At 44.5% G+C, this 15,834-nt stretch overlaps 1 protein-coding gene across 1 annotated transcript in view; it reads left to right on the forward strand.

Moving 5' to 3' along the window:
* Positions 1–15,834, forward strand: part of WDR37 (WD repeat domain 37) — a 76,719-nt gene that overhangs the window by 23,840 nt on the left and 37,045 nt on the right. The window contains exons 4-8 of the mRNA XM_017885804.1: positions 646–741; positions 1,047–1,111; positions 5,437–5,572; positions 7,364–7,435; positions 13,699–13,743. Of these exons, the coding sequence (XP_017741293.1) occupies positions 646–741; positions 1,047–1,111; positions 5,437–5,572; positions 7,364–7,435; positions 13,699–13,743 (414 nt within the window). The remainder of the gene's footprint in view (positions 1–645; positions 742–1,046; positions 1,112–5,436; positions 5,573–7,363; positions 7,436–13,698; positions 13,744–15,834) is intronic.

Here is a 15,834-nt window from a genome sequence, read left to right on the forward strand (position 1 = left end):
TTTTCCTTTGTTTTGGTTTTTTTTTTTTTTTTTTTTTTTTTTGAGACAGAATCTTGCTCTGTCACCTAGGCTGGAGTGCCGTGGTGCGATCTGGGCTCACTGCAACCTCCGCCTCCCAAGTTCAAGCGATTCTCATGCCTCAGCCTCCCAAGTAGCTGGGATCACAGGCACCCACCACCATGCCTGGCTAATTTTTGTATTTTTAGTAGAGAAGGGGTTTCGCTGTGTTGGCCAGGCTGGTCTTGAACTCCTGACCTCAAGTGATCTGCCTGCCTCGGCCTCCAAAATTGTTGGGATTACAGGCATGAGCTACTGTGTCCAGCCCAGAATAATGTTTTTAACTGTGCAGAATCAAGCACTATGGAACCGGTTGAAATGCAGGTGCTATCTTTGAGACCCTGATAGCAGTGTCTTCCACAGTGTAGCAAGTGTGTGAGCTTTTATTTTTGGAATGGTATCTCGAGTGATTTCTTTAGTTTTTTGAGAACTCTATGAATTGTGATCTTGCTTATTAGAATATTATTCACGTCTTTGTTTATATAATACTAATATATAACATTTTTTCTGTGTGCAAGTTTTGGAAGTGGTGAGTACACTTAAACATAAAAACATACTTTACGTTTTTGAAAACTTTTTTCTTCCCAGTACGTAGAGAAATCGACACTCTTAATGAACGTTTAGCTGCTGAAGGACAAGCGATTGATGGAGCAGAGCTGAGTAAGGGCCAACTCAAAACAAAAGGTGAGGTGAATTCCCGTGAAAGTCTTGTCCTGCAGATTATATATGCAGGAAATTTGGAATTTAGTGAAGGACGCTGGCTGGTTTGTGTTTTGCTCTCAGCAAACCTTGAACTATCTAATTCAGGTGTGGGTCTAAGAGAATAAGGAGCTCGGTTCTTGTTCCTGTTCCGCCATGGCTCTGTGTCACTAAGGTCAGACGAACCCTCTGGGCCCCCTTTCTTCCTGTGCGAGACACAAGACACATTTGCGAGGCTGTGAGTGTTTAATTGTGTGATTGTGTTTGATTGTCACTCTCTGTCCCTGCAGCCAGTCACAGCACCAGCCAGCTCTCCCAGAAACTGAAGACCACTTACAAGGCTTCCACCAGCAAGGTATGCAGGCCACTGGCTCTCGAGCCATCATGTGGTGGTTAAGGTGTGCAACTACTTACTTGAAGTCGCATATTTTCCAATTAGAAAGGCGTAGTAGAAAAACAAAAATGGTTTTAAGGGAAATTTAGTTTTTTAAAGGAGTGTCCTGACTGGGCATGGTGGCTCATGCCTGTAATCCCAGTACTGTGGGAGGCCAAGGCGGGCAGATCACTTGAGGTCAGGAGTTTGAGACCAGCTTGGCCAACATGGCGAAACCCTGTCTCTACTAAAAATACAAAAATTAGCCGGACGGGGTGGCAGGTGTCTGCAATCCCAGCTACTTGATAGGCTGAGGCATGAGAATCGTTTAAGCCTGGGAGGTGGAGGTTGCAGTGAGCTGAGATTACACCACCACACTCTAGCCTGGGCAACAGAGTAAGACTCTGTCTCAAAAAAAAAAAAAAAAATGTCAGTATGCAGGCGTTTACACAGTAACTTACGCTAGTACCCACAGGGATTAATATATTAATATATGATGTTTTAGTAAATATATTGTTTTTAGAGGGAATATATAATTTCTGTTGTTAATTGGCTTAATATAAAGGATCTGAATTTGGAGGAAGCTAATAAATAGGTACAAATTAGTGAAAATTATGTTCTGAGCTAAAGTTACATTTTAGTTCATTATATTCTTTTCCTCAGTTTCCTAAGTGTGATCAGGAAATGAAGGTCTGTCTCTGAGACAAATAGGGATGTTCATAGTGTTTTGTATTTTCTTAAAGTATCTTGTGCTGACCTTCTTAAAGTGGCAAAGGTTTAAATGTTTGGAAATTCATTTGTCTATGATGAATTACTACTATCAAGTGATATTTTGAGGTAATTTTGTATGCGTCTGTACTTTGGCATATTTCAAGGATACAAAAGATAAATTGAAATTTTCAGTGATCCTGCTATGATGGTGGTAAGTAGTTCTTATTAGCTTTTTATTTTTCCAATCTGTTTCCTTGAGTTTAAAGTTATTTAGCATGACATCTATAGTAAGATTAACTACAATTAATAGAGCAAATTCAGTCCTTCTGCCATTTGTCCTCATGTGATAGTCTTTGGTATTTCTTTGTTATTCAAAAGAAAATTGGAAATTCCTAGTATTTTCTACTGTGCTTTCCTTTGATAACATCTAGAATGTAAGTTGCTAATTTATTTTTTTGGCCATGTAATATCTAGCTTATGCTTACAAGTTTTGAACTTTTTAATAACTTAACTTGAAGCTTTGTCTTCATAATGAAGTATGAAATTATGTTCTTCCTCATTTAATTTCTTGTTACATTATCTTGGATTATGTTGCTTTTTCTGGTGTGTAGAGTTGTATGTATACAATGTATGGTCTTGGAATTCCAAAACTTTCTCATTATTACTGAAGTAGAGGAAGAAATGATTATATAAAGTTGTCCTTTACCATGAGCAGTAAAAAATAAGATTTGGACAAGGGTAAGGATATGTATAGTAAGGCTTTGCTTTAAAAAATGTATTAGAGATATTGGCCAGGCACAGTGGCTCAAGCCTGTAATCCTAGCACTTTGGAAGGCTGAGGCGGGCGGATCACGAGGTCAGGAGATCGAGAGCATCCTGGCTAACACGGTGAAACCCCGTCTCTACTAAAAATACAAAAAAATTAGCCGGATGTGGTGGCAGGCACCTGTAGTCCCAGCTACTCGGGAGGTTAAGGCAGGAGAATGGCGTGAACCCTGGAGGCGGAGCTTGCAGTGAGCCGAGATTGTGCCACTGCACTCCAGCCTGGGCGACACAGCAAGACTCTGTCTCAAAAAATAAAAAAGTATTAGAGGTATTTAAAGCCCAGTCATTTTAGGTACTAGAAATTCATCTGAATTCATAAGAAGCATATTACTAATGATCTTCATAGTTTTTGCACACTACCTATACCCATTGTAAAAAATAACTATGAAAATATAAGACATCTGAAGGTTGAAGAAATAATTCGGTAACAATATATTCTGATTTGTACTACAGTATGGATTCTTGGTACCAAAGCTAAGCATGAATGCGACAAGAGAAAGGCTACACAGTCTAGATTTATTACTTTCCCTCCTTCTGACCCAGAGCCATGAAAAGCAAGTAGCATGCCAGGTGGGATGGCGGGAACATAAAAGTGTGTTACGTGAACGCAGAAGAGGTTTTTCCCCTTCCTTGGTGGCTAATGAGATTTCTGATGCCTACGTGGGAGGGAAGTGAGGCAGTCTAATCTGCAGCCCACTTTAAAGAAACTTATAAAAATCAGAAAGGGCTTTTTCCGCAAAGAAAGATACTTATCTTCTCAAAAATATTTACAGACATTTTCACAGCAGTGCTTTAGATTGCGCCTCAGTTAAAATGATCTGGGATGATGGGCGTGAGCATCAATTTGCTGCTTCATTCTGCTGCTTTTCTGTTATGAACGTTCCCTCTAAGTAATTCAGTCTGTTTTGGTGGGTCTCTTGGTAATGACGACTGAGTCAACATTTTTAAGGAAAAAGAGTTAAGGTAATAGATGGTCAGAGTGTGGTGGGCATTTTAGAAGCAACACAGGAGAAAATATTTGAAAACGGCACATAATCTCCTGCATAGCTCCAGCAGCAGTGCAGTCAGAGCCTCCGGAAAGGAGCCACTCTGTTCTTACCCTGGGAATGCAGCAGGTGAAGAATGTAGCTCTAATAGTTTGTTTCTTATAATACTGTTATTAATGTTAGAAGTGGTGAGAGACTTGGAAAATGAAATTTACTGTAATACTGTTATTTATGTTAGAAATGGTGAGAGACATGGAAAATGAAATTTACTACAATACTGTTACTAATGTTAGAAATGGTGAGAGACATGGGAAATGAAATTTACTACAATACTGTTACTAATGTTAGAAATGGTGAGAGACTTGGAAAGTGAAATTTACTATTATACTGTTATTTATGTTAGAAATGGTGAGAGACTTGGAAAATGAAATTTACCACAGCTTATTATGGTGGGAGGTTGTGTATGTCCTTCAATTTCACTCCCTGCTAAAATGTTATAATATTATTTAACATCTGAATGACACATTCTATAAGCAAAAGCATTTTCCATGTGGTGGAGGCATAATTTTGCGGGATTGAATAGGATATTAGTGTTCAGAAAGAAAAGAGGATAGTGATGGGTTTGAGGTTGAACAAGTGCTTTTGCAGTTCCTGTGACCAGTTCCAGTGGAAGTTCTTTCTGTTACTGCTGAAAACGTTGGCCTCTTCCTCAGCCTTTTATGTCATTGTATCCGGCGAGAATAACTCGAGGGTGCAGACCCAAATCGATGTGACAGTGGGTTGTGCTTTCATGGCTTAGGAAGAATGAATTTAGATCTGTTTTTCAGGGCTGTGCCAAATCAGTGTTTAAAACAAGTTGTGTAATGCCACTGATTTTTGTTTTTCACTTAATTTTTTTGTTTTATTCTGAAAAGTCTACATTATTCTGATTTACTTGACCGCTGGACAGCTGTTTTCTTACCCAAGAAAAATTTAAAAAGCAAACTCTGCAGAAATCGTTGTGTTGAATTAGTTTCTTCCTCACTCACTTCATATTTTTCCTGACAAGAGGACATGAGAACTGTCTGCTGTGTGTGTCATCATTCGAGACGATGCCTTTCTCTGGTCCGTGCTGTGTTCGCGTTGCCTCCTGCTGGGCTGAGCATGTCCGAAAGGCCAGGGGCCCACGGCCACGCTGCTCTGCATCCTCATAGCCGGTGCCTGCTCTGAGCAAGCGCCCAGTCTCGGACAAACCGGCACACCTGTTAGTGTCGCCTTTTGATTCCTCCCCACCACGGGCTTTTTTCCACTTGATGATATGTGGTTGGTATAAATTCTCAAAAACAGCAAAATGTGAACATGTACAGTGATCAGTGTCATTAGCTACAGTTAAGGGTTTGTGATGTCCTTCCTGACTTTTTCGTGTCTGAGTGGCTAGCTAACGATTTGTTTCTTTAAGAATTTGGAGATTTTGTCTGATGGTTTGGGTTTCGGGGAGAGTGACCTGAAACACCTAAATCTACCCTTCTGCAGTGAGACCTTCCATGACTGGCTGTCAGACTGAGGTGTGGGAGCCTCCACAGGTCGCCGCGAGAGCGGTACGCGTTCTCTGTGATATGAGCTGAACCCGCCATCCTTTCCACACAGGGCGTTTCAGCTCACACTTGCACTGTGTTCCTTGATGCTTTAACTGTCTTAGTCAGTGATTTGTACATTTTCCAGGATGTCTTTTTCATTTTCTCTTTCTTGACTAAGAAAAATTTACTTCAGTAAATTGTTTCATGAGACTCCTCATCTCGGTTTCAGATTGTCTCCAGCTTTAAGACCACGACATCGCGAGCTGCCTGCCAGCTCGTGAAGGAGTACATCGGCCACCGGGACGGCATCTGGGATGTCAGCGTGGCCAGGACACAGCCAGTGGTGCTCGGGACTGCGTCGGCTGGTGAGTTGCACACGGACCTGGCCAGTCTGCGGAAGCATGTCTGTGCCTGATACCTGAGTGACGGATGTTCACTTTTCTGTGACAGAGGAATCCTAGATGCAAAAGTGTCCTGGAGGAGTCAGTGGAACCAACACATTAGCCCTTGGTGATGCTTAGTGCTGCGGCCCGCAGTCCTCCATTCTGTGGTCTTGTGAGAGGGTGTCTGGCTGCACCCTGCATTCCGTGGTCTCGTGGGAGGGTGTCCAGCTGCACCCTGCATTCTGTGGTCCCATGGATAGATGTGCATCTGCACCCTGCATTCTGTGGTCCTGTGGTGGGTGTCCGGCTGCACCCTGCATTCTGTGGTCCCGTGGATAGATGTGCTTCCGCACCGTCTTTTCCAGGTCCCCGTGGGTAGGGCGTTGCAACTCATAGTGAACCAAGTATCTGAGGAAAGAAATACTTGTTTGGAATTGATTTAACTTAAATGTGTTGAGGAATCAGTATTCCAATTATTTATTTTCTTTTTTTTTTGAGATAGAGTCTTGCTCTGTTGCCCAGGCTGGAGTGCAGTGGTGCGATCTTGGCTCACTGCAACCTCCGCCTCCCAGGTTCAAGCAGTTCTCCTGCCTCAGCCTCCCGAGTAGCTGGGACTACAGGCGCCTGCCACCACGCCTGGCTAATTTTTTTTTTTTTGTATTTTTAGTAGAGGTGGGGTTTCACCGTGTTAGCCAGGATGGTCTCAATCTCATGACCTTGTGATCTGCCTGCCTTGTCCTCCCAAAGCGTTGGGATTACAGGCATGAGCCACCGTGCCTGGCCCTCTTTTTCTTATCCATAGCCAAGTGTGTTTCTGATTGGTAGATGTATTTGACTTTTTTCCACAAGTGGAGTACAGCTGAGGGGCAGTGCTGTGGTACTCACTGAAAGTGAACACTACATGGGCATGTAGCCAGCAGTGGAGGCTGATGGCCTCCCCCAGCCGGAGTTTGCCCACAGAGTCACAGGGGCAGAGTGTGGAAAGCGACCCTTTGTTTTCTCTAAAAAAAGATGTTTTATGAAAGCTATCTAAGGTGGTATAATACCCCTTCAGATAAAATTGCTCATATTAAAAATGGTGCTCATTGAAAATGCCGTCCCAGCTTGTGAGACGTTAATCAGTCACTGGACTCTGCTTTTTAGAGGCAGAAGTGAATAGCGAAGAAAGTTCTTGCTTCTCTTTGAAACTGTTTTCATGGATGAGTGCCTTGGATTCTTTGGAAATCATAGTTTAAAAAAAAGAATAGAAGGGTCCTTTCTGATATTTCAGAAATTTCATTTGGCTAATTGGCGCTTATTTCTCAGATTTTTCCATTAAATCTACTTAAAAAAGTAATGGCTATAGGAGAAAGGCCCGAAGATCCAAAAGAAATGCTAATCTCAACAGTCATAACTGGATTTGGATGCTGTTTGAATTTGAACGCTGGATGTTCTGGAACATTTTAATACTTTAATAAAATAATGAAACTGTGATGGAAACGACTTCTGTTTGTAATTTTCCAGCATGATGCAGCCAGCCTGATAGTAAAGTAGGAAATCGAGTCTCTGGTTGTCCATTAGCTGACTTCGTGGCCTCAGACAGGTCACAGCTTTTCCCATTTGGGAAATGTTTTCTTTGATCAGTTGAAGTGTACAGAGTAATAGAATCAAAGGTACAAGAGATATCAGTGGTAGTGTAACTTCCCATTTTTAGAGTATTTGTCTTATTCTTTCATTTGAAAAACTGTAAACTGATGATAGCTAAGTTCCGACTTCTTCATTTCCATCTTGCAGATCACACGGCTTTGCTGTGGAGCATAGAGACAGGGAAGTGCCTAGTCAAGTACGCAGGCCACGTGGGTTCAGGTAAGCACTGCCTAAGGAGTGCCGTAGCCAGAGGCCATTGCCTCCTCCAGTGTGTTTTTAAAATCGTGCATGGTAAAGCCAGCTGCTACTTCGTAGGAAGCTTTACTGTTTCGGTTGTCAAGGGACAGTGTGGTTTGTTCAGAGACTGGGATAACTCTGTGTCTTGAGCTTGTACGGGCTTAATAACAGGGAAAAGCTTAGCTCCCTAAACAATGTACATATCTTCTTAGTCTACATTTTATTTAATGTTTTATATAAACCATATGTAGGAAATTTTGTAACTGAAATGTGTGCATTATTTATCACAAAGTATCTGTTTTAGAGATTTACTTTTGATGTAGTGATAACTTGGATGTATTCAATAAAGGATACTCCATGAATGTGCTTGCGTGCCTGTAGTTAATGCTGTCCATGTAGTTAATGCTGTCCACGTAGCTCTTTTCTGCCTTTTCACTTAGAGCTGTGTGTGTACCAGTTTCCTGACCAGCTTTCGTTTCTGTTTCCTCTCGCACGTGGTATGTGGTTCCTTCCCCCGCAGTGCCCTCTTCACCTGCTCACTCGCCCTCCCTCACACCCTCCACGCTGCCAGGCTGAGAGGTGGAATCACCTGTGTGCACAGAGGGACAGGTGTGGGTGGGGCCCGTGGCTCTGCGCACCTGTTTGCCCATCCCCAGGGTCCTGATGAGCTACAGACCCCTCCCCGCCCCTTTCACAGGACCTCCTCTCCTTCGGCCATTCTTGCTGTCACCGTGTCTTCTCTTTCTTGCCCTGGACTTTTCCTCTTAGCATGTAGACAGGCTGGCACCTTTCCCGTGTTAGACGCCCGCCTCCATGCTGCTTTCTTACCTATCTTCCTCCCCTGGCATCCCACAGACTGGCTGGGGTGCCACAGTGTCATCTACAGTTTTCTAGCAGTGCCTGGTGTGTGTGTGATCAGTGCTCAAATGTAGAGCAAAACGCTGTTACAGGAACAAGTGCTGTATTGTTTCCTCATTCAAATTTCCTCTTCAAAAACGTTAAAAAATTAAATATATATGCATAGGCTAAAAACTTAAGACTTGAAAGTCGAAATGACTCCTCGATCCCTGGGCTGCAGAATGGATGTTGTGTTAGCAGGCATGAAATAACATTCATCTTGTACATCTCCATTAGAGCTCTTGGGTGAGCAGGTGCATTGTCAATGAGCCAGCTGTATTTTGAAAGTTGTAGGTCTCAATGGTAGGCTTAAAATACTCAGTCAACAATGCTGTCATCAGATGTGCTGTCATCCATGCTTTGTTGTTCCATTTATGGAGGACAGGTAGAGGAGATGTAGCATGATTCTTAAGGGCCCTAGGATATTTGGAATGGCAAGTGAGCATTGACTTCAGCTGAAAGTCACCAGCCATTTTTGCCCCTAACAACAGTCAGCCTGTCCCTTGACGTTTCAAAGGCATGGATGTCTTCTCTCTAGCTATGAAAGTACTAGACGGCATATTCTTCCAATATAAGGCTGTTTGTTTGCATTCAAAACCTGTTGTTTAGAGTAACCATCTTCACCAGTGAGCTCAGCTGGATCTTCTGGAGAACTTGCAGCTTCTCCGTCAGCACTTGCTGCTTCACCTTGTACTTTTATGTTGTGGAGACGGCATCTTAAACCTCATAAACAACTCTGCCAGCTTCCAGCTTTTCTTCCGCAGCTCCATCACCTCTCTCATCCCTCATGGAATTGAAGAGAGCCAGGGCCCTGCTCTGGATTAGGCTTCGGCAAAAGGGAATGTTGTGGCTGGTTTAATCAATCCCAACCACTCCAACTTCCTATGTATCGGCGTGCTTATCATTTGTGTGTTCACTGGAATAGCGCTTTTACTTTCCTTCAAGAACTTTTCCTTTGCATTCAGAACTTGGCTGTCTGGTGCAAGATGCCCAGCTTTCAGCCTGTCTCAGCTTTTGACTTGCCTTCCTCACTAAGCTTAATCATTTATAGCTTTTGATTTAAAGGGAGCGATGTGCAACTCTTCCTTTCATTGGAATACTTAGAGGCCATTGTAGGGTTATGAATTGGCGTAATTTTAGTATTGTTTTGTCTCAGGGAGTAGAGAGGCCCGAGCAGAGGGAGAGATGAGAGAAAGGCTGGTTGGTGGAGCAGTCGTAACTCCCACAACATTTATTGAGTAAGTTTGTGGTCTTATGTGGGTGTGGTTTGTGCCCCCCCCAAAATGACAGTGGTATCATCAGAGATCACAGGTCACTATTAACAGATACAATAATTATGCAAAAATCCAAGGTCAAGGTGCTGGCAAAAATAAATTTAAAAAAAAATGAAAAAGTTTGAAATATTGCAAGAATTACCAACATGTGTCACAGAGACATGACGTGAACACGTGCTGTTGGGAAAATGGTGGCAATTAGGTCTTCGACGCAGGGTTGCCACAAACCCTCAATTTGTAAAAAATCCAATACCTACAAAGCACAATAAAGTGAAGGGTAATAAAACGGGGTATGCCTGCATCCACACACAGGCGAGTACATACACGCGTAGGTCATTTCTGTTCTCTACAGAGGATTTAATTTTTCCCTGGCCAGCAGATAGAGTGGATGGCAAGCCTTGATTGACTTAAGAGTTGGTGGCCAGTGGGTTTCAGGCTTTAGGGGCTGTGCTGTTCTTCTCGCTCCCCTTGTTTGAAGGGAGTTGTCCTTCAAGGATGTGCCTCCACAGGCCCCGAGCTTAGTTTCATCTGCCGGTACTCTCTGTGTTAGCTCTCAGAGGCTGCTTTCTCCTTGGTGTCCGCCCTCATGCCCAGTTTAGGTGCTGTCAGTGCCTGGGGGAGGCGAGCAGCTGGCCTGCTCCTTCCGGGCTGCCTCTCCTGAGGGATCCGGCCTCAGCTCCTGTGGCAGCCCCTCACCTCTGGAGGACTGCACCCTCGCTCCGGCTGGTCTCTGTGCCTTGACGGAGTGCGTCAGGTAGGGGGGCCTCCAGTGCTTCCCTCTCGGGCCTCTGGGCTTCCATGATGACTTAAAGCCTTTTGTTTATTTTTTGCTGTTTATCTGCAGCGTTTATAATTAATCTCAGTAGGGGGTTGAGTGGATCCATGGAGGCTGCCTTGTCCCAGCAGGAAGAAGTCCCTTCCTGTTCTTGTGCCTGGCTGGTTTTTTGTTGGCTTTCCATTCTTCACGCAGGTTAATTTGACCTTCCTGTGTTCACCCACTCACCGCCACCATCTGCTCTTCTGGCCTCCAGTATTTGGTGTCTGTTTCTTCTCTCATCGTCTCTTTAGTTCTTTCTTTGTGGGTCTGTGCCTGTTTCTTCCAGGATGCCTCCTGCATTTAGAAAGGCGTCAGAGACGGAAGAAGACGCCTGTGTTTCTGGCACGCTGTCATGTTGCGTGTGTCTCTCCTCTTCCTCCTGGGGACTTATGTTTGCGTTTTTCCACTAGGGGATTTTTTGTTGTTTTTGAGACGGAGTCTCACTCTGTCACCCAGGCTGGAGTGCAGTGGTGCGATCTCCATTCACTGCAACCTCTGCCTCCCATGTTGAAATGATTCTCCTGCTTCAGCCTCCCGAGTGGCTGGGATTACAGGTGCCCGCCACCATGCCTGGCTACATTTTGTATTTTTTTAAAATTTATTTTTAATTAATTTATTTTTTGAGACAGAGTCTTACTCTGTCGCCAGGCTGGAGTGCGGCGGTGGGATCTCAGCTCACCGCAACTTCTGCATCCCGGGTTCAAATGATTCTCCTGCTTCAGCCTCCCGAGTAGCTGGGACTACAGGCACGTGCCACCATGCCCAACTAAGTTTTATATTTTTAGTAGAAATGGGGTTTCACCATGTTGGCCAGGCTGGTCTTGAACTTCCGACCTCAGGTGATCTGACCGCCTCAGTCTCCCAAAGTGCTGGGATTACAGGCGTGAGCCACTGTGGCCGGCCTGGGATGTTTTGATCTCTAAGTTGACCTAACTAAAGGGAGTGGTGGGGCTGGTGGGAGTTGAATCAGTACAACTCTACAAGGAGGTGGTTTGACCCTGAATCACACTCTGCCTCTTTCCTCTTGGGTCCTCTGAGCAAAATGCCCAGCAACAGACTCCCCGCTCTGTCCCCCAGGAGGAGAAAACCAGTGAGGGTCCCAGTTTTGCTGTGTCTGCGCTTCTCAGAGGCAGAGGTGACGCTGGTGGCAGAGGTTGTTGTCCCCTTTGTTCTTCTCTCTTTAGATTTCAGCTTAAATTTTATGACAGTTAAATGTGCACGTGATGGAAAGAGCCAGTGTCTTTGACACTGGATGAAGGGTAGCTGTGACTGGCATCCCCGTTTCTGCTCCCCTCATGGCTGCTGTGGATTGGGTCAGGTGCTCATTGGTTCTGCTGCCACGCCTTTAAATCATGGCTCACAGTGCTGCCCCGGCCTTCTTGCTCCAGCCTGCCTGTTGACCGTCCACTGTGGAAGGTGACCGGGGGTGATTGAGCTCTCTCAAGGGCCTTATTACACCAGGCGTGGCTTCCATCCTCACCCCAACATTATTCTGTGCCGATTTTGTAAGATCTGGGGTCAATTTTCACATTATTATGCCTGTGTGAGCAGTGCTGTGAAGAAGCTGCCTCCACATCTCCCGTCACCATGTGCCTGCCCTCCGCCTCCTTCTGTGGCGCGGTGTCTTCCATCCACTCCTCACGGTGGCCCACCTTCATTTGTGATTAGCTGAAGGTGGGGATAGACATAATAAAGTGAAAATTGATCATGGATCTTACCAAAATTTCTCATCGAAATTGGAAGCGTTAATACTATTTATTAGTGGTTCTAGTGATAATTTGGTTTTAGCTCCATTGAGTGCTTAAGTTTATTGCTTGTAAGTGTACACAGTTTCCACCAGCTTTTGCCACAGTTGTCTGTATTTTAATATTAATAATGAGGCTATCTTCTAGCATTTTTCATTTAGTTACTTAGAAAAATATAATTCTAATGGTATAGCTAGCAACATTTTGTTAAGGAGATCACCTTTTCAGATTTGGTCAAATTTCCTGTATGTTGTATGTTAGGGATGTGCATTTTCTTTACAAGGGATGGAAATAAGGGTTGGTGTCCCCACAGTGACATGAGTCAGCTCTTTGCTCTGCTGACTGGTGCTGACTGACGTAGCTCACCCCATCCCAATCCCTGTCGTTTGCTTCGGGAAGATCCCAGGTGGGCAGTGTGGGCTCCAGACGAGGTCAGACCTGTGGAGCCGGGCTCTGTGTTCAGTGCTGACATTTATGTGCGTGCTTGTGGTCTTGCTGACCACATGTCAAGCTATTCTGTCTACATTCAAGACAGGAGCAAGGGGGAAGGTGAAGTGCCAGGGTCTCATGCTCCTTTTTCAAGAAAATGGTAGCTTCCTCAGACCTCTGGCCGGGCGCAGTGGCTCACACCTGTAATCCCAGCACTTTTGGAGGCTGAGGTGGGCAGGAGTTTGAGACCAGCCTGGACAACATGGCAAGACTCTGTTTCTACTAAAAACACGAAAGACCCCGTCTCTACTAAAATAAAAATGGCAAGACCCTGTCTACTAAAAATACAAGGAAACCCCAAACTAGCCAGGTATGGTGATACATTCTTGTGGTCCCAGCTACTTGGGAGGCTAAGGTGGGAGGATCACCTGAGTCTCGAAGGTCAAAGCTGTAGTGAGCTGAGATGGCGCCACTGTACTCCAGCCTAGGCCACCAGAGTGAAATTCTGTCTCACACACACACAAACACACACACAAAGACCTCTGCCAAATACCCCTTTTGTAAGGAGAGTGGGAGGACATCATAACCTGCATAACCCAGTCCTGATTCATTCTCTGAGTCTGGCAGAGGTTATACTTTCTGGGGCCTGGGTTCTCTACTGGTCACAGAACAGACTGGGGTCCTTAGGCTGGGAAGGAAGGTGGGTGGGGTGGGGCTTGAGGTAACAAATAGTGTCTGCCACACTATAATTTGTCTTCACCTGTTGTCATAATTATGTTTTCTTTTTTTTAATCCTGATTTATTTTTAGCTGAAAATGACATCCTTGTGTATAAAAAGAACTAGATGATGAATATCCTTTTCCTGGGTCCTAAACTGGGGTGATTTGGTGGTTCATACCTTAGTTGTTTTTATTGTGCCTCTGTTCTAATTCACACATTTATGTATAGTTTAACTGAGTGGAGGATCTAATATTGAACTCATAGTTCTTTTAATGTTGACTTTGAAATACACGCTATAGCTAATAAATGTTGATAACATGTTTTGTCACTTTAAACCTGTTTTATCATATTTTTATTTTGCAGTAAATTCTATCAAATTTCATCCTTCAGAGCAGTTGGCTCTCACTGGTATGTTGATTTTTTTCTTTATTGAACAAAATGATAGATGGTCTTAAAACAACTATAAATATTCTTTTCTTATTCTAGCAGAATAATCCATGGCTTTTATGAAAGTTAATCTTTAGTAGACATTTTATGAATTAAATGAGAAATGGATAAAGGAAAATACATTGAGCAGTACTTTCTAGAGATAGTAGTGGATAAGCAGTTGGTTTTCTTGTGAGCTGAAGATGGCTTCATGGTCTTGAAGCCTTTCTGTACAGCATCAGCATGTTTGTTGTTCCCCGTGTGGTTCCTGTAGATGGAGCTCTTCGAGGCCCTGTGATTACCGTTGTGTTCCCTTAGATTGTATGCATCTGATACGGAGAAATGAGAAAGGTAGCACAGAGACAACGGCAAGTTGCCAGAGTCAGCATTTTTATTTCTTTCTGGGTAATTTACCTAACCCGTGGTAGCTTGGATTTGCCATCATTTCAGAGTAGTTTTAAAAACTTGCCTTCCTTGGTTGCTTTTGGAGGGTAGCCTTACAGTACTGAGGACTTTTCCTGTGAGATTGTCAGACCCCCACAGATCCCCGTGATAACCCAGGGACATTGGTGATGATCTCGAAGGATGAGTGTAGGCTTTCCGTAGACCAGAGGTCCTTAGCGCTTTTTCTGTAAAGGAATAAGCAGTGAATATTTTCATCTTTGTGGGACATTCAGGCTCTGTCGCCAGTACTGAGTTCTGCTCTTGCAGCATAAAAGCAGCAGACAGTGCACTGATGAGTGGACATGGCTGTGTCCAGCAACTTTATTCACAAAAGTGGGTGGCAGCCTGGGTTTCGCCTGTGGGCCAGATTGTGCTGACCCAGGGATAGAACACCGAGGTTGAGATGACTGGCAGCTTCACGCAGGTGGAGTTGTTTAAGAAAGAGCCCCGGTGACAAGTACTTCCAGTGTGTGGGATGCAGCGAGTCACGCGGTTTGGTCAGAGTTTGTATGTGAGAGAGAAATGTGGTGGGAGAGTTAGACTGAGAGTCATTTTGAGCAGACCCAGACCACATAGCTGACTTTCACCTTCATATGTGTGTGAAGACTAAAGCAGACAAGGAGTTTACACCTTACGAAGTTGGCGGTTTGTGGGATGATTGGAAAGGGGGCAAGGAGACTGGTGGCAGTTAGATGTGTTCAGATTCAAACCAAAGGGCTCGAAAAGAGGGTGGAACCAGACACATCCAGGAACTGACAAAGACTTGGAAACATGAGGTCATGAGCATAGAGAGGGGAGAGTTAGACTAGGAAATGTGAGGTAATGGGGATAGAGAGGAGAGTTAGACTTGGAAACGTGAGGTAATGGGCATAGAGAGGAGAAAGTTAGACTCGGAAATGTGAGATAATGGGGAAATGTGAGGTAACAGGTATGGAGAGAGGAGAGTTAGACTGGTAGACTGGGAAACGTGAGGTAATGGGGATAGAGAGGAGAGTTAGATGGGAAACGTGAGGTAATGGGCATGGAGAGGGGAGAGTTAGATGGGAAACGTGAGGTAACGAGCATGGAGAGAGGAAGGTTAGACTGGGAAACATGAGGTAATGGGGATAGAGAGGAGGGTTGGACTGGGAAACGTGAGGTAACGAGCATGAAGAGGGGAGAGTTAGACTGGGATTGGGCATGATGTTGATTTGAGGAGGAGTTGCAAGTCCGGGCAGTACATTTATTTGCATGAAACGTGCTGTCAGCTCAGAGCAGCTCCTTTAGGGAAGTTGGGTGGCAGTGAAGAGAAGATGGAAGCCAGCCTGCCCCCGTGTGTGGGTGAGATGTGGCCGTGCTGGTGTCCGAGGCCTGTTCTGTGCCCCACGGTGCTGTCCTTTTGTCTTTCCAATCCTCAGTAAAAGCGTTTCCTTGCAAACTGGCTGCTGAAAACAGCGGGACGGGAGCCGTACACATAAGGAGTGCTGATAGGTGCCTGGCCCATTGAAAGGCCGCATCCATGTTGAATGGATGGAGATGAGTGTCGCTTTCCCGAACATCTCAAGAGTGGATCGCAGCTCTGAGTTCTGATGTGATAGGATTTCTTAGAGGTTAGATAGATGGAGAGAAAAATCTACTATTTGTACATTT

The sequence above is a fragment of the Rhinopithecus bieti genome, unplaced genomic scaffold, assembly GCF_001698545.2.
Source record: "Rhinopithecus bieti isolate Rb0 unplaced genomic scaffold, ASM169854v2 scaffold_15437, whole genome shotgun sequence".
NCBI classification, from domain to species: Eukaryota; Metazoa; Chordata; class Mammalia; order Primates; family Cercopithecidae; genus Rhinopithecus; species Rhinopithecus bieti.